The sequence below is a fragment of the Panthera tigris genome, chromosome F3 (assembly GCF_018350195.1).
Source record: "Panthera tigris isolate Pti1 chromosome F3, P.tigris_Pti1_mat1.1, whole genome shotgun sequence".
Taxonomy (NCBI): Eukaryota; Metazoa; Chordata; class Mammalia; order Carnivora; family Felidae; genus Panthera; species Panthera tigris.
This window is the reverse complement of record NC_056678.1, coordinates 21,228,058-21,246,666: the sequence shown is the minus strand read 5'-3', so window position 1 is coordinate 21,246,666 and position 18,609 is coordinate 21,228,058. Positions and strand designations below refer to the sequence as shown.

General features: G+C 38.1%; 2 protein-coding genes and 1 pseudogene across 4 annotated transcripts in view; 1 reads left to right on the top strand and 2 right to left on the bottom strand.

Annotated features, from left to right (window-relative positions):
• AXDND1 (axonemal dynein light chain domain containing 1) overlaps positions 1-18,609 on the bottom strand; it is an 88,238-nt gene that overhangs the window by 50,224 nt on the left and 19,405 nt on the right. The window lies entirely within an intron of this gene.
• Positions 13,929-14,567, top strand: LOC122235997 (annotated as a pseudogene).
• LOC102950436 (40S ribosomal protein S15a-like) lies at positions 17,594-18,035 on the bottom strand. The gene has a single exon (XM_042976480.1). The coding sequence runs from the start codon at positions 18,030-18,032 to the stop codon at positions 17,640-17,642; it is 393 nt and encodes a 130-aa protein (XP_042832414.1). The 5' UTR covers positions 18,033-18,035; the 3' UTR covers positions 17,594-17,639.

Here is an 18,609-nt window from a genome sequence, read left to right as displayed (position 1 = left end):
TGAATAGACACTTCTCTAAAGAAGACATCCAGATGGCCAACAGGCACATGAAAAGATGCTCAACGTCGCTCCTCATCAGGGAAATACAAATCAAAACCACACTCAGATATCACCTCACGCCAGTCAGAGGGGCCAAAATGAACAAATCAGGAGACTATAGATGCTGGAGAGGATGTGGAGAAACGGGAACCCTCTTGCACTGTTGGTGGGAATGCAAATTGGCGCAGCCACTCTGGAAAACAGTGTGGAGGTTCCTCAAAAAATTAAAAATAGACCTACCCTATGACCCAGCAATAGCACTGCTAGGAATTTACCCAAGGGATACAGGAGTACTGATGCATAGGGGCACTTGTACCCCAATGTTTATAGCAGCACTCTCAACAATAGCCAAATTATGGAAAGAACCTAAATGTCCATCAACTGATGAATGGATAAAGAAATTGTGGTTTATATACACAATGGAGTACTACGTGGCAATGAGAGAGAATGAAATATGGCCCCTTGTTTCAACATGGATGGAACTGGAGAGTGTTATGCTAAGTGAAATAAGCCATACAGAGAAAGACAGATACCATATGGTTTCACTCTTATGTGGATCCTGAGAAACTTAACAGAAACCCATGGGAGAGGGGAAGGGAAAAAAAAAAAAAGGTTAGAGTGGAAGAGAGCCAAAGCATAAGAGACTCTTAAAAACTGAGAACAAACTGAGGGTTGATGGGGGGTGGGAGGGGGGGAGGGTGGGTGATGGGTATTGAGGAGGGCACCTTTTGGGATGAGCACTGGGTGTTGTATGGAAACCAATTTGACAATAAACTTCATATATTGAAAGAAAAAAAAAGTGACCTAGGTGTTATATCCTAAGCCTGAGACCACTGAGTTATATCTTTCAGTTGGAATGGTCATTTAATCTCTCACCCATAACAGAAAGAATTATGCAGCCGTTGCTTAAACCCTTATGCAGTTCACACATAGGGAAGTGTCTATTTTAAAAACCACCTTCTTGGGGTGCTTGGGTGGCTCAGTCGGTTAAGCATCCAACTTCAGCTCAGGTCATGATCTCACAATTTGTGAGTTCGAGCCCTGCATCAAGCTCTGTTCTGAGAACACAGAGCCTGGAGCCTGCTTCAGATTCTGTGTGTGTGTCTCTCTCTGCCCATCCCTCACTAGTTCTGTCTCTCTCTCTCTCTCTCTCTCAAAAATAAATAAAAACATTTTAAAAAATTTAAAAAAAAAACCACCTTCTTTAAGACTTCTCCTCCTGAAATAGAGGGACCAAATAGTCTGAAAGGTCTGCTTTAAAAAAAAAAAAAAGTTTATTTATTTTGAGACAGAGCACATGAGAGGGGAAGGGACAGAGAGAGAAGGAGAGAGAGAATCCAAAGCAGACTCTATACTGTCAATACAGAACCCAACACAGGGCTCAATCCTATGAACCATCATGAGATCATAACCTGAGCCGAAATCAAGAGTCAAACACTTAACTGACTGAGCCACCCAGTCACCCCTGAAGGGTCTTCTTATTACAACTACATCCATGACATAGCATACTTTCTGAAGCATTATTGGGTTTGCAGGAAAAAAATAGAAATCTCGAGGGGCAACAAAGAAAAACAATAAACAAAATAAGCTAAGAATGGAGTGGGAGATGGTAATGAGTATTCACTAGGCAAACCCAAAGTCACGGTTGCCCCAGTAAAAATAACAACACTGCTTGAAGAGGGTAAGATGGCAGAGTAGGAAGATTCTGAACTCACATCCTCCCATAGACATACCAAGGCTGCAACTGCATACAGTGCAACCCTACTCTGAGAAAGACCAGAAAGGCAGCAGAACAGAACTTTCACAGCTAAAGATATAAATAAAAAGTCACACAGGGGTGCTTGATCATGATCAAGTCATGATCTCATGGTTCATGGCTTCCAGCCCCACATTAGGCTCTGCATTCACAGCTTGGAGCCTGGAGCCTGCTTCAGATTCTGTGTCTCCCTCTCTTTCTCTCTGCCCCTCCCCTGCTTGTTTTCTCTCTCTCCCCTCCCCCCTCTCTCTAAAATAAATAAATAGAAACAAATTAAATAAATAAATAAATAAATAAATAAATAAATAAATAAATAAAATTAAAATAAACAGGTGGGAGGGACAAAGATGCCATCAGGAACTAACCCTGGTACAGAGCCCCACAGGCAGGCGGGATATCACAAGTGTGATAAGTCCCCTCACCGAAGAGCAAGGGCTTCAAGCCCCACACTGGGCAACTCCTGCCCTGGGATCTGCACTGGCAAAATGAACCCCCATAACATCTGGCTTTGAAAATCAGCAGGGTTTAACTCTGGAAGAGCTAGAGGGTTATAGGAACTGAGACTCTGTTCTTAAAGGGCTGCCACATTATATCACTCATTCTAGGATCCAACACAAAGGCAGCAGTTTGAAAAGCACCTAGAATGTAGTAAAGATTTATTGACAAATTTTAGGGTATATGATAGAGGGACAAGGGTCTGTAAGAAATTTCTCCAGGAAGAGAAGTGCTGGAAAGCAGCCTTTTTCCCCACTCCTTCAGGTGAGATGGCCTGACACTGGGGGATGCTGGCTCTGGCACCCTCCATCTACCTTGTTAGCACCACTGAACCCATCCCAGCATCCCCTTCCAGATCCATCCTGCCCAACCTGCCTACCCTGACAAGTGTCTTCCTAAACAACTACTGTTCTGTCACACCCAGCAGCTAGCCTCAGCCAGCACAGACATTCCTTTAAAGTGACTCCTTCTCCAGGGAGAGCCAGTCCCACCCATCGCCATGTCTACAATAGTCCAACTGGGCCTCAGAGCTGGCCGTGCCAGGGACCAGCCCCACCTACCAGTGCACCCACAGCAGTCGTGGCCCAATCACAACAAGAAGGTACACATAGTCCACACAAGGGTCATCCCTGGATCATGTGGTTTGGGAGACCAGCAGGCCCCATGTGCTACTGGGCCCCACAAAGACACTTCTTCAAGGCCAGGAGACACAGCTGACCTACTTAATACATACAAGCAAACACAGAAAGTTAGACAAAATAATGAGACAGAGGAATATGTTCCAAATAAAAGAATAAGACAAAACCTCAGAAAAAGAACTAAATGAAACAGAGATAAGCAACCTACCCGATAAAGAGTTCAAAGTAATGATAATAAAGATACTGACCAAACTTGAGAGAAGAGTAGATGAACTTAGTAAGAATTTCAATAAAGAGATAGAAAATGTAAGAAAGAACCAATAAGAGCTGAAGAATACAATAACTGAAATGAAAAATACACTAACGGGAATCAATAGCAGATTAGAGGATGCAAAAAAGAAAAAAAAAGATTAGAGGATACAGAATGGGTCAATGATCTAGAGACAAAGTAGTGAAAATCATCTAAGCTGAACAGCAAAAAGAGAAAAGAATTTTTAAAATGAGGATAGGGTAATGGACCACCAGAGCAACATTGAGTACACAACCATTCATATTATAGGGTCTCAGAAGGAAAAGAGAGAAAGAAAGGGGTAGAAAATTTATTTGAATAAATAATAGTTGAAATTTTCCCTAATCTGAAAAAGGAAACAAACATCCAGGTCCAGGAAACACAGACAGCTCCAAACAAGATGAACCCAAAGATGTTCACATCAAGGCACATATTAATGCCTAATGGCATTTTAATTCCAAAAACTAAAAATAAAGAGATAATATTAAAAATAGCAAGAGAAGGGGTACCTGGGTGGCTCAGTCAGTTGAGCGTCTGACTCTTAACTTTGACTCAGGTCATGATCTCACAGTTTGTGAGTTTGAGCCCCATATCAGGCTCTGTGCTGACAGTGCAGAGCCTGCTTTGGGATTCTGTCTCCCTCTCTCTTTGCCCCTCCCCTGTTTGCTCTCTATCTCTCTCTCAAAATAAATAAAAATAAACATAAATTAAAAAAAAAAGATTCTCTCTCCTTATTTTCCTTTCCCCCAGTTGTGTTCTCTCTCTCTCTAAAATAAATAAATAAAAATAAATCTAAAAAAAAAGAGAAAGCAAACTAGTTTAAAAAAATAGCAAGAGAAAAGTAAGTAGTTATGTACAAGAAAACACATATAAGAGTATCATCTGATTTTTCAGCAGAAACTTTGCAAGCCAGAAGAGAATGACATGATATATTCTAAGTGCTGAAAGGAAAAAACCAACAACCAAGGATACTCTACCCAGCAAGGCTATCACTCAGAATTAAAGGAGTTCACTCAGATTGAACTGAGTTTCCCAGGCAAACAAGAGTTAAAGGAGTTAATCACCACTAACCTGGCCTTAACAAGAAATGTTAAAGGAACTTCTTTAAGCAGAAAAGGAAAGGTCACCAGTAGAAGAAACTTATGAAACAAAAAAATTCACTGGTAAAAGCAAACATGTAATAAAGGTAATAGATCAATCACTTACAAAGTAGTATAAAGGTTAAAATACAAAAGCAGTAAACCAATTATATCTACAATAATTAGCTAAGGGACACATAAAGTAAAAAGATGTAAAATATGTTAAGTACATAAAATGCTGTGTGGGGAGTAAAATTTACTACTTTTAGAGGGTATTTAAACTTAAACATCAAATTAAAATAGACTGTTAAATAGTACTAGAAGTCTTAGCCTCAGCAATCACACAACAAAAAGAAATAAAAGGCCTCCAAATCAGCAAGGAAGAAGTCAAACTTTCACTATTTGCAGACTTCTTGATACTCTGAAGAAAACCCAAAAGATACCACCAAAAAATTGCTGAAGTCGCAGGATATGAAATAAACATACAGAAATCTATTACATTTCTATATACCAATAATGAAGCAGCAGCAGAAGAAATCAAAGAAGCGATCCTATTTACAATTGCACCGAAAACAATTAGATACCTAGGAATAAACCTAAACAAAGAGGTAAAGGTCTACACTCTAAAAACTATAGAAGACTTACGAAAAGAATTGAAGAGGACACAAAGAAATGGAAAAGCATTCCATGTTCATGGATTGGAAGAACAAACACTGTTAAAATGTCTATGCTACCCAAAGTGATCTACACATTTAATGCAATCCCCAACAAAATATCGCCAGCATTTCCCACAGAGTTACAACAAACAATCCTAAAACTTGTATGGAACTAGAAAAGACCCCAAAGAGCCAAAGCAATTTTGAAAAAGAAAAACAAAACTAGAGGCATCACAATTCCAGATTTCAAGCTCTATTATAAAGCAGCAGTCATCAAGACACTAGGGTACTGGCACAAAAACAGACACATAGATCAATGGACAGAAGAGAGTGGAGCAGAAAAAATAAATAAATAAAAATTTATAATAAATAAATAAATAAATAAATAAATGGAAAAGAATAGAAAACCCAGAAATGGACCTACAACTATATGGTCAAGTAATCTTTGACAAAGCAGGAAAGAATATCCAATGGAAAAAGACAGTCTCTTCAACAAATGGTGTTGGGAAAGCTGGACAGCATCATGCAGAAGAATGAAACTGGGCCTCCTTTTTTTTTTAGTTTATTTATTGGTTTTGAGAGAGACAGAGAAACATAAGTGAGGGAGGGGCAAAGAGAGGGGGAGAATCCCAAGCAGTCTCTGCACTGTTAGTGTAAAACCCAATGCGAAGCTCGAACTCATGAAACCATGAGATCATGACCTGAGCAGAAATCAAGAATTAGATGCTTAACTGACTGAGCCACCCAGGTGCCCCATGGACCACTTTCTTATACCACACACAAAAATAAACTCAAAATGGATAAAAGACCGAAATGTGAGACAGGAAACCATCAAAATCCTAAAGGAGAACACAGGCAGCAACCTCTTTGACCTCAGCCATAGCAATTTCTTACTAGACATGTCTCCAGAGGCAAGGAAAACAAAAGCAAAAATGAACTATTGGGACCTCATCAAGACAAAAATCTTCTGTACAGTGAAGGAAAAATCAACAAAACTAAAAGTCAACTGACAGAATGTGAGAAGATATTTGCAAATGACATATCAGATGAAGGGTTAGTATCCAAAATCTCTAAAGAACTTACCAAAATCAACACCCAAAAAACACGTAATCCAGTGAAGAAATGGGCAGAAGACAAGAATAGATACTTTTCCAAAGAAGACATCCAGACAGCTATGAGACACATGAAAAGCTGCTCAACATCACGTATCATCAAAAAATAGAAATCAAAACCAAGATGAGATACCACCTCACACCTGTCAGAATGGTTAAAATTAACAACATAAGAAACAACAGGTGTTGGCAAGGATGCAGAGAAAGGGAAACCCTCTTACACTATTGATGGGAATGAAAACAGGTGCAGCCACTCTGGAAAACAGTATGGAGGTTCCTCAAAAAGTTAAAAATAGAACTACCCTATGATCCAGCAATTGCACTCTAGGCATTTACCCAAAGGATACAACCATATAGATTCAATGGGTACCCAAAGGATACAAACATATAGATTCAATGGGGTACATGCACCTTGATGTTTACAGCAGCAATATCAACAATAGCCAGACTAGGGAGAGAGCTCAAATGTCCATCAACTGATGGATGAATAAAGAAGATGCAGTATATATACACAATGGAATATTACTTAGCCATAAAAAAGAATGAAATCTTGCCATTTGCGATGATGTGGATGGAGCTAGAATGTACTATGCTAAGCAAAATAAGACAAATGCCATATGATTTCACTCATTTGTGGGACTTAAGAAACAAAACAGATGAGCATATGGGGCAGCAGGGAAAGAGAGAGGGAAACAAACCATGAGAGTCTCTTCTCCAAAAATAGGGAGCAAACAGGAGGCGGGTGAGGGATGGGCTAGATGAGTGATGGGTACTAAGGAAGGCATTTGCTATGATGAGCACTGGCTGTTGTATGTAAGTGATGAATCACTGAATTCTACTCCTGAAACCAAGATTGCACTATATGTTAACTAACTAGAATTTAAATAAAAATTTGAAAATAAAATAAAATAAAACAGACTATTAAATACATAGGGTGTTCTATATAAACCTCATGGTAACCACAAACCAAAAACTTGTAACAGATACACAAGAAATTTTAAAGACAAAGAAATCCAAGAATAACACTAAAGAAAATCATCAAATCACAAGAAAGCAAGAAAAGAAAGGAACAGAGAAGAACTACAAAAAGAACCAGAAAACAATGAACAAAATGGCAATAAGCACAAATATCAATAATTACTTTAAATGTAAATGAACCAAATGCTCCAATCAAAAGATGTAAGGTGACTAAGTGATTAAACAAAACCAAAAAAACTAGATTCATCTATATGCTGCCTACAAGAGACTCACTTCACATATAGACATATACAGACTGACAGTGAAGGGATAGAAAAAGATATTCCATACAAATGGAAATGAAAAAAAGCTGGGGTAGCAATATTTATATCACACAAAATAGACTTCAGAACAAAAAACATAACAAGGGACAAAGAACAGCATTACATAATGCTAACGGGAGCGAAAGGATATAGCAATTGTAAATATCTATCCACCCAATATAGAAGCATCTAACTTATAAAGTAAGTATTAACAGATATAAAGGGAGAAATTGATGTAATACAAAAATAGTAGGGGACTTTAATACTCCACTTACATCAATGGATAGATCATCCCAGACAGAAAATCAATAAGGAAACAGTGGCTTTGAATGACATTAGATCAGATGGACTCAAGAGATATATAGAGAACATTTCATGCAAAAACAGCAGAATGCATTTTTTTCAAGTATATCTGAAACACTTCAAGATAGGTCATATATCAGGCCATAAAACAGGTCTTAATACATTTAAGAAGATTTAAATCATGTCAAGCATCTTTTCTGATCACAACAGTATGAAACTAGAGGCTAAACAACATGCTACTAAAAAGAAAAAAATGGGTTAACAAAGAAATCAAACAGAAAATTAAAAAATACCTTGAGGTAAATAAAAATGGGAACACATTGTTTACAAATATATAGGACACAGCAAAAGCAGTCCTAAGAGGGAAGTTTATGGTGATACGAGCTTACCTCAAGAAATAGGAAAAATGTCAAATAATCTAATCTTACACCTAAAGGAACTAGAAAAAAGAAGAATAAAGCCCAAAGTTAGTTGAGGGAAGGAAATACTAAAGGGAGCAGAAATAAGCAGAGAGCAGAAATAAGTAAAATATGGGGTGCCTGGGTGGCTCAGTTGATTAAGCATCTGACTTCGGCTCAGGTCATGATCTCACGGTTCGTGAGTTCAAGCTCCATGTCGGGCCCTGTACTGACAGCTCGGAGCCTGGAGCCTGCTTCAGGTTCTGTGTCTCCCTCTCTCTCTTCCCTTCCTCTGCTAGCACTCTATCACTCTCTCTCTCTCTCTCTCTCTCTCTTTCTCTCTCTCAAAAAATAAATAAACCTTAAAATTTTTTTTAATTAAAAAAAAGAAAATATAAACTGAAAAAAAAAAAAAAGATCAGTGAACTTAAAAGGCATTTCTCTGAAAATAACACCTTGGTACACCTTTAGCCAGACTCATCAAGAAAAGAAGAGAGAGTACTCAAATAAATAAAATCAGAAATGAAATAGAAGGTACAATGACTCCACAGAAATACAAAGGACTACAAGAGACTACTAGGAAAAATTATTTACCAACAAATTCCAACAACCTAGAAGAAATGGATAAATTCCTAGAAACATACAACCTTAGCAGAATGAATCAAGAAGAAATAGAAAATCTAAGCAGACAAATTACTAGTAATTAAATTGAATCACTAAACAAAAACCTCAAAACCAACAGAAGCCAGGATGAGATGGCTGCAAAGGTGAATTCTACCAAATATTTAAAGAAGAGTTAGCACCTATTCTCAAACTATTCCAAAAAATAGAAAAGGAAGAATTGTTTTCTTAAAGACAGCATTACCCTGATAGCAAGACCAAAGACATCACAAAAAAAGAAAATTAGAAGTCAATTATCCTTAAGGAACATAGATGCCAAAATCCTCAACAAAATATTAGCAAGCCAAGTTCAACAACACATTAAAAGAATCAGTGACCACAATCAAGCGGGATTTATTCTAGGGATGGAAGAATGAGTCAATGTCCACAAATCAATCAGTGGGATATACCACATTAACAAAATAGAGGATAAAAACCATATGCTCATCTCAATAGATGCAGAAAAAGTATTTGATAAATTCAACATCCATTCGTGATAAAACTCTCAACAAAATGATACAGAGGGAACGTAACTCAATATAATAAAGCCTATCTATGACAAACTCACAGTTAACATACTCAATGGTTAAAAGGTGAAATATTTTCTCTAACATCAGTAACAACACAAAAATACTTACTCTCACCACTTGTATTCAACATAGTACTAGAAGTTCTAGCCAGAGCAATCAGACAAGAAACAAAAATAAAAGGAATTCAAATTGGTAAGGAAGAAATAAAACTGTCACTATTTGCATATGACATAATATTATATATGGCAAACCCTAAAGACTTCCCCAAAAAACTATTAGAATAAATGAATTCAGTAAATTTGCAGGATACAATATTAATATATAGAAATGTTACATTTCTATATACTAATAACAAACTAGCAGACAGAGAAATTAAGAAAACAATCCCATCTGAGGTGCCTGGGTGGCTCAGTCGGTTAAGCCTCTGACTCTTGATTTCAGCTCAGGTCATGATCTCACAGTTTGTGAGATCAAGCCCATGTTCGGCTCTGCACTGACAAGAGCAGAGCCTGCTTAGGATTCTCTCTCTCTCCTTCTCTCTCTGCCCCTCCCCTTGTGCTCTCGATCTTTCTCTCAAAATGAATAAACTGAAAAAAAAAGAAAACAATCCCATTTAGTAACAAAAACAATTTTTTAATTAAAAAAAGGAAAAAAAATCTCTTTTATAATCACACCAAAAATAATAAAATATCTAGTAATACATTTTACCAAGGAGATGAAAGACCTATACTCTGAAAACTATAAGAGATTGATGTAAGAAATTAAAGATAACACAAACAAATGAAAAGATACACCCTACTCATGGATCAGAAAAATTAGTATCATTAAAATGTCCTTGCTACCCAAAGCAATCCACAGACTCAATGCAATCTCTATCAGAATGCTAACAACAATTTTCACAGAACTAGAACAAATAATCCTAAAATCATATGGAACCTTAAAAACCCTAAGAGCCAAACCAATCTTGAGAAAGCAGAACAAAGCTGAAGGTATCACACTCCCAGATTTCCAACTATACTACAACGCATTGGTAGTCAGAACAGCGTGGTACACACACAAAAACAGACACGTAGATCAATGCAGTAAAGCAGAGGGCCAGAAATAAACCCACACTTATATAGTCAATTAATCTATGACAAAGGAGGCAAGACTATACCATAGGGAAAAGACAATCTCTTTGATAAATGGTATTGAGAAAACTGGACGAACATAATGAAAGGAATGAAATTAGACCACTTTCTTACATCACATAATACACAAAAATAAACTCAAAAGGGAATAAAGACTTCAATGTGGGCCCTGAAACCAAAAAACTTCTAAAAGAAAACATCGGCCATAATCTCTCTGACATCGGTCTTAGCAATATTTTTTGGATCCCTCTCTTCAGAAAAGGGCCACACAAAAGCAAAAAAAAGTAAGCGGGACTACACCAAAATAAAAAGCTTTTGCACAGTGAAGAAAACCATCAACAAAACGAAAGGCAATCTACTGAAAAGGAGATATTTGCAAGTGATACATCCAATAAGGGGCTAATATCCAAAATAGATAAAGAAATCATATAAGTTAACACCAATGAAACAGTGTGATTTAAAAATAGGCAGAAGATGTGAATAGATAATTTTCCAAAAATACATGCAGATGACCAACGGGCACATGAAAAGATGCTCAACATCACTAATCATCAAGGAAATACACATAAAAACCACAATAAGGTATCACCTCATACCTGTCACAATGGCTAGAATCAGAAAGACCCAAAATAGCACCTGCCTAGCTCAGTCAGTGGAGTGTAAGACTCTTGATCTGTGGACTGTGAGTTCAAGACCCCCATTGGGTGTAGAGATTACTTACAAATAAAACCTTTAAAAAAAAAGGGGGGGGGTGGTCCAAAATAACAAGTGTTGGTGAGGATGTGGAAAAAAAGGAACCCTCATGCATTATTGGTGAGAATGTAAATTGGTGCAGCACTATGAAAATAGTACGGAGGTTCCTCAAAAAATTAAAAATAAAAATACCATATGATCCGGTAATTCCACTTCTGAGTATTTATCTGAAGAATATATATATAAACAAAAAAACTCATTTGAAAAGAAAAGTGCACTCCTGTGTTTATTGCAGCATTATTTACAATAACAAAGATACGGAAGCAACGTAAGTATCCATCAATAGATGAATGGATAAGGAAATGGTTGTATATATAAACAAAGGAATATTAGCCAGTCATTAAAAAAAAATCTCGCCAGGGGCGCCTGGGTGGCGCAGTCGGTTGGGCGTCCGACTTCAGCCAGGTCACGATCTCGCGGTCCGTGAGTTCGAGCCCCGCGTCAGGCTCTGGGCTGATGGCTCGGAGCCTGGAGCCTGTTTCCGATTCTGTGTCTCCCTCTCTCTCTGCCCCTCCCCCGTTCATGCTCTGTCTCTCTCTGTCCCAAAAATAAATAAAAAACGTTGAAAAAAAAAATTAAAAAAAAAAAAATCTCACCATTTGTGATATGGACCTAAAGGTATTATGCTAAGAGACATAAGTTAGACAAAGAAAACAAATACCATTTTGATTTCACTTATATGTGGAATCTCAAAAACAAAACAAAGAAAACAAAACAGAAGCAGACTTACAAGTACAGAGAACCGGTGGTTGCCAGAGGAGAGGGGATAAAGGGATTGGCAAAGTAGTTGAAGGGGACTAAGAGGTACAAACTCTCAGTTATAAAATAAATAAGTTATGAAGCTGTAAAGTACAGCACAGGGAATACAGTAAAAAGTATTGTATTACTTTTGTATGGTGACTTATCATGGTGAGTATTTTGTAACGTATATAATGTCAAATCACTATGTTGTACACCTGGCACTAATATAATATTATATGTCAACTACACTTCAATTAAAAATAAATAAATAAATTTTTTAAAATACCAACTTTGGGTCTGACACTAAGCCTTGGACTGGCTTCAAAGTAAGAGACCTGAGTACTGAACTATCACATACGGTCAGGATTCCAGAAGGAAGAAAATACAAATCCTCTCTTCAGGAAGCATCCATGATTTACATTCTGAGGATTTCATGATTAAGATTAACCAAATGTTAGCTATAAAAGCAAATATCGCGGGGCACCTGGGTGGCTTGGTCGGTTAAGCGTCCGACTTTGGCTCAGGTCATGATCTCACGGTCCGTGAGTTTGAGCCCCGCGTCGGGCTCTGTGCTGACAGCTCAGAGCCTGGAGCCTGTTTCGGATTCTGTGTCTCCCTCTCTCTGACCCTCCCCCGTTCATGCTCTGTCTCTCTCTGTCTCAAAAATAAATAAACGTTAAAAAAAATTTAAAAAAAAAGCAAATATCGCAAAATATGTAAATAAACCATCATAAATGAGACCCAGAAGAAACAACAAATAGTAATTCTAGATACTAATAGTTTCATATATTAGAAATATGAGATTTAGAATATGAAACCATCCATGAAATGTTTGAGAAATGAAAGATTGAATCTAAAAATAAATGAGTAATAAAAAATATTAAATATGATGAGACAGATACAAAAACAAACAACAGAACTCTTAGGTGGATAATACAATTATTGATTATAAAACTCAAAAGATGAGTTTTAGCAGAAAAGATGCAGCTAAAGCGCTTATTAATATCTTTGAAAAAACTACCCAAAATATAGTACAGAGACAAGGAGATGGAAATTATGAAAAAGAGATAAAGAGACAAAAAGCACAGATGAGAATGTCTAATATAAATTTAATCAGAGTTCCAAAAAGAGAAAACAGAGAAAATGGAGAACAGATATTTACCAAAGAGATCACCACTGATAATTTTCTAAAACTTATTAAGGATATTAACCTATACATAGGATTGTGGTATAGATATAGATACAAAAATAAAAATAAATCCAGAGGAACTAAATTTATTCTTCTGCCTGAAATAACCTCAATGACAACGACGACAACAACAAAGGCAAAGTATGTAAAACAATTTTCAAGATACATGTGAAACAAAAATTTTCAAGACACTGAATACAAGGCAATGAAAGCGAGTAATCAGTGAGAGACTAGAAGTAAATAAAGCCTTATGATTGCTCCAAGTTGCAGACTTGAAAGTTTCCAGGCCAAAGCACAAGGAGAGAGAACGCTGGAGAAGCCCAGTGGACTCTCTGAGTTAAGGAGACAGAGCTAGGAGCCTAGGGAGAGGAAAGCAGCAAAAGTTCAGAGGACAGGGTACTGGAGAGAAAAGAGCTATTCCGAGAGATCCTCTGGAGGTCTGCAGAGGGTCCTTCTCAAGTAATCAGCTAAGGAAAGATCAGGATCATCATCAAGATCAGGAAAGATCATAAATGTGAAGAAACTACCTGAGGCCGGGGAAGAAACCATCTGAAAGGATCGGGAGGTAAGAGCACCCAGCACTCACACACTGCTAGAAATGGTGCTGGTTCTAACCAGCCAGTCTGGAAAAACTTAGGATTCAAAGAAAAGTCTTGCCAAAGTATTTACAAACAATTAGCCATAAATTAAGCACTGTTCTGGTCTGCCTAAAGGCCCAAAAGCACCAAACTGTTTTCAAGTAGCTTAATCATGTCACAAATCAAAGTTCAAGAATATTTTTAGAAATGCAAAAATACACAGCATCCAATAAGCTAAAATTCACAATGTCTGCCATCCAATCAAATTTACCAGGCATGCAAAGAAAGCAGAGAACACACCTATGAGGAGAAAAAACTCACCCAGAACTGGCATAAATGTTAGAATTAACAGACAAGGACATTCAAAGCTGGAAGAGGTCATTCAGATACTAGGAGGTAAGTTTTCATGCACTTTGGTGGCACAGAAAATTGCCTTGCCAAAGTCTCAGGGTGGACCTGATGAGATTTCCATATAGAAGTGTCAGGAGACGGCTCTACAGGTACAGGCGCCTGCACTGGTGGAGGACACAAATCTGTGCTTCAACGCTTTCAGGGGTCTCCCTGGCCCCTATATACAGTGGTTTCCAGAAAAGTTAAAGCCTAAAAGTCTGAACCAGCTCCTGGCTGGGTTCCAGGACAGACTTTGCCCATGTGCTCTGCACATTTCTGCTCAGCATCAGGGACCCCAGGAGGCCAGTGTGCCCGTTCAGGGGCCAGAGCTTGGGGCCAGATGGTGGTGCTCTGAGGCTGATAGGACTTTGGCTAGGACCCCTGCCTGATGGATATAAGTAGACGTACACAGAAATGCCCATAGCTGAGAAGAGAAGAAAGTCATCTCCCATTACTTCTGGTCCCTACTTGAGCTACAAAAATATTTTTACAGCCTGATCCTTACAGTAGCCAGTGATGATCACCCTGGTTAGGGATCTGGGGAAGGCTAGCCTGAAACCTCCCCCATCCGACAGGCGCCCCTCCAAGTACTGCCTTCAGGATTACCACTTCCTAGGGGTGTTGACACGGCCTCATCAGCCCTGTTTGGAGGAGCGGTTGGCTCTGCTTGGAGAAACTTTGGGCAAGGGACACCATTTTCTTGCACTCAGAAATTCAATAGTCCTTCCTATAGCCTCCTGGCCTGGGATCCCATGGCAGGATTGAGGGTTTGGGAAGAACCACACAAATAGCTTTAGATGTTTTTAAAATGCAGCAACTAAAAATACTGAAAGTACTCGCTTCCATTATAAAATAGATATATCGGCTTTGGGGAAAAAAAAACCTATAACTATATTTTGTATGTTTGCAATGTTAAGTAGAGACATGGCAAATATTTTTGAAATGACCCAAATTGAGCTTTCAGAGATGAAAACTACAATATCTGAGTTGGAAACATCACTGGATGGGATTTAAAGCAGATTAGATACTTTAGAAGAAAAGATTAGTGAACTTGAAGATAGAACAGTAGAAACTATACAAAATGAGGGGCCCCTGGGTGGATGGTTCAGTTGGTTAAGCATCTAACTCTTGATTCAGTGCAGGTCATGATCTCATGGTCATGGGATAGAAGCCCACATCAGGTTCTGTGCTGAGCATGGAGCCTGCTTAAGATTCTCTCTCTTCTTCTGCCCCTCTCCCCTGCTTGCACTTTCTTCTCTCTCTCTCTCCAAAATCAAGCAATCAAGCAGTAGAACAACTATATAAAATGAACAGAAAAAGATTTTAAAAGAAAAAATGTTCAAAACATTATCAGGACTATGTCATTATTAGTGGGCTGATATGTGAGTAAATGGACTCTCCTGAAAAGGGGGGAGGGTAGAAAAAATACTTGAAGAAGAAAAACTAGCTAAAAAATTCCCACATTTGATGAAAAACATACACACAGATCGAAAAAGCTCAATGACCACCAATCACAAGAAACATAGAGAAAATTATACCAAGGCACATCATAATCAAATTGTTCAAAAGCAATGATACGATGCTCACAACTTAATGAATTCCACAAAATAATGGTCAGAAAATATGTCAGCAGTTAAAATTCAGGTGTGAGTAAAGCAACCAGTCTGAAAAGACTACGTGCTGCATGATCCCAACTATGTCACATTCTGCAAGAGAAAAAAGTATAGAGACAGTAGAAGGGTCAGTGGTTGCTACAGGTTCAAGGGAATGGGAATGGAGAAGGAATGAATAGGTGACATGTGGGGGCTCGGGGGCATGAAATTGTTCTCTATGACATTGTAATGGCGGTGATACGGCATGAAATCAATATTGACTAATTAGTGTGCTTTCCACACACAGTATATTTTACTAAGAAAACTTGAAAGAAGTGGGGATGTTTAGCCTGGATAAAAGAAGGCATAAAAGAGAAGACAAAAATGGCTATTTTCAAATATTTTAGGGATGCCTGGGTGGCTTGGTCGGTTAAGAGTCCGACTTCAGCTCAGGTCATGATCTCACAGTCCGTGAGTTCGAGCCCTGCGTCAGGCTCTGTGCTGACCGCTCAGAGCCTGGAGCCTGTTTCAGATTCTGTGTCTCCCTCTCTCTGACCCTCCCCCGTTCATGCTCTGTCTCTCTCTGTCTCAAAAATAAATAAACGTTAAAAAAAAAAAAAGAAATCTTTTATCTTCTCTCTCTCTGTGAAAGAAAAAGAGAGAAGAGAAGAGAAGAGAAGAGAAGAGAAGAGAAGAGAAGAGAAGAGAAGAGAAGAGAGAAGAAGGGGTGCCTGCTGGGTGCTGAGTGGCTCAGTCAGTTAAGCGTCTGACTCTTGATTTCGGCTCAGGTCATGATTTCAGAGTCATGAGATCAAGCCCCACATAAGGCTCCATGCTTGACATGGAGCCTGCTTAAGATTCTCTCTTTCCCACCTCCTCTGTACCTCCCATACTCACACATTTGCACACTCACACTCTCTCTCTTAATCTCTCTCTCAAGAAAAAACTTTTATCTTTTAAAAGAGTCAGATGAGAACATTTTTTAAAAAGTGAATAGGCAAGTAACAAACTAGGAGCACATATTAAGTACATATATTTACAAATATTCTTAATATATGTAAATATGAGATTATACACACACACACATACATACATGACAAAAAACTAGTTTCTAGGATATGTAAAGAACTCCTACTCAATAATGAAAAGACAAACCAATTTAAAATTAGGCAAAATACTGGAACAGATATTTTATAAAAATAATATATGGTCAATAAGCTCATGAAAATGTGTTCAACACAATTTGTTGGCAGGAAAATGCAAGTTTAAACCATAATAATATATTATCACATACCCACCAGAATGGCCAAAATTTTTTAAACTCACAAAATTAAATGTTGGCAAAAATATAGAACCACCAGAACCCTCATACATTGTTAGTGGGAGTATATCATGGTGTAACCATTTTAAGTAAAAGTATAACAACTTCTTATAAAAAATAAACTTAGGGGAGCCTTGGGTGCTCAGTTGGTTGAGCATCCGATTTCAGCTCAGGTCAACATCTTGCCATTCCTGAGTTTGAGCCCCACAGTGGGCTCTGTGCTGACAGCTCAGAGCCTGGAGCCTGTTTTGGATTCTGTGTCTCCCTCTCTCTGTCCCTCCCCCACTCACACTCTGTCTCTCTCTCTCTCAAAAATAAACATTAAAAAAAATAAAAATTTTAAAAAATAATAAAAATAAACTTAAACCCACCTCATCCCATCCTACATATTTACCCAAGAAATGAAAATACACTTGCAGGAAAAGATTCATACAAGAATGCTCATGGTAGCTTTATTCAAACTGGAAAGAACCCAGTGTCCATCAATAGGAGAATGAATAAACTGTTTACCCAGCAATACAAAGGAATGAACCATCAGTATATGCAACAACATAGATGACATGCTAAATGAAAGATGCCTTACATTAAAAGGTACAGTTGACTCTTAAACAATGTGGAGGTTATGGGGCACTAACCCCCATACAGTCAAAAATCCACATAAAACTTTTTTTTCCAATGAGGCATTTTATTTGTATGAATGTATTACATCCCTAGAAAAAGAATCCCAGGATTTTCCCTCCTGTGTGTTTTCGTCTTGCTTCTTCATGGTCCATGATGCCAGCTGAGGTTGTCAGTACAATGAAACCAAACTGGCGGGACGGGAGCAGATTATTCTGCCATTTTTCTAGATCTTTGAGTTGTACATCAAACCTGGGGCTGATCACTCCACACTTCTTTAACCTGCCTGTGAGGTTCACAACAATTTTCCCAGCTCTGTGATCATCGATGATTTCAAATTTGCCAATGTAACCAAGCTTCATCATCACAGTCAGAAAGCGGATGATGACTTTGGAGCATGGTCTAATAAGAACCTGGCGTTTGCCTCTCTTTTCAGCACCGTTAATACTCTTGAGAGCATCTGCCAGGACATTCATGCGCACCATTAGGGCAGCACGGAAAGACGGCAGAAAGAGCCCACATAAAACTTTCGACTCCCCAAAAACTTAACTACTAATAGTCTACTGTTGACCAGAAGCTTTACCAGTAACATAAACAGTCAATTAACACATATTTTGTATGTTATGTGTATTATACACTGTATTCTTACAATAAAGTAAGCTAAAGAAAACATCATTAAGACAATCATAAGGAAGAGAAAATACATTTACAGTACTGTACCATAAAAAATCTGCTGTAAGTGAACCTGCACAGTCCAATCACATGTTGTTCAAGGGTTAACTGTATATGTGCTCTATGGTCCCATTTATACACAGTTCCTAAATAGGTGAAACTAATCTAAGAGGGAAAGAAGTCAGAACTTCCGGAAAAGTAGGGGTGGGTATTTACTGAGAAAGAGCAAATTTGGGGAATTTTGTGGGGTGATGGTAATTCTCCATATCTTGATAAGAGTTTGGATTATGTAAGTGTATGTATTTGTCAAAAGTCAACAAAGGCAGATAAGATTTGTGTTTCTCAATACACATAAATTTTACTCGAAAGGGAAAAAAAGGTAAGTAAATA

Excerpts from the sequence above, each read along its gene's own strand:
- LOC102950436 (XM_042976480.1), bottom strand. The coding sequence starts at position 18,032 with ATGGTGCGCATGAATGTCCTGGCAGATGCTCTCAAGAGTATTAACGGT.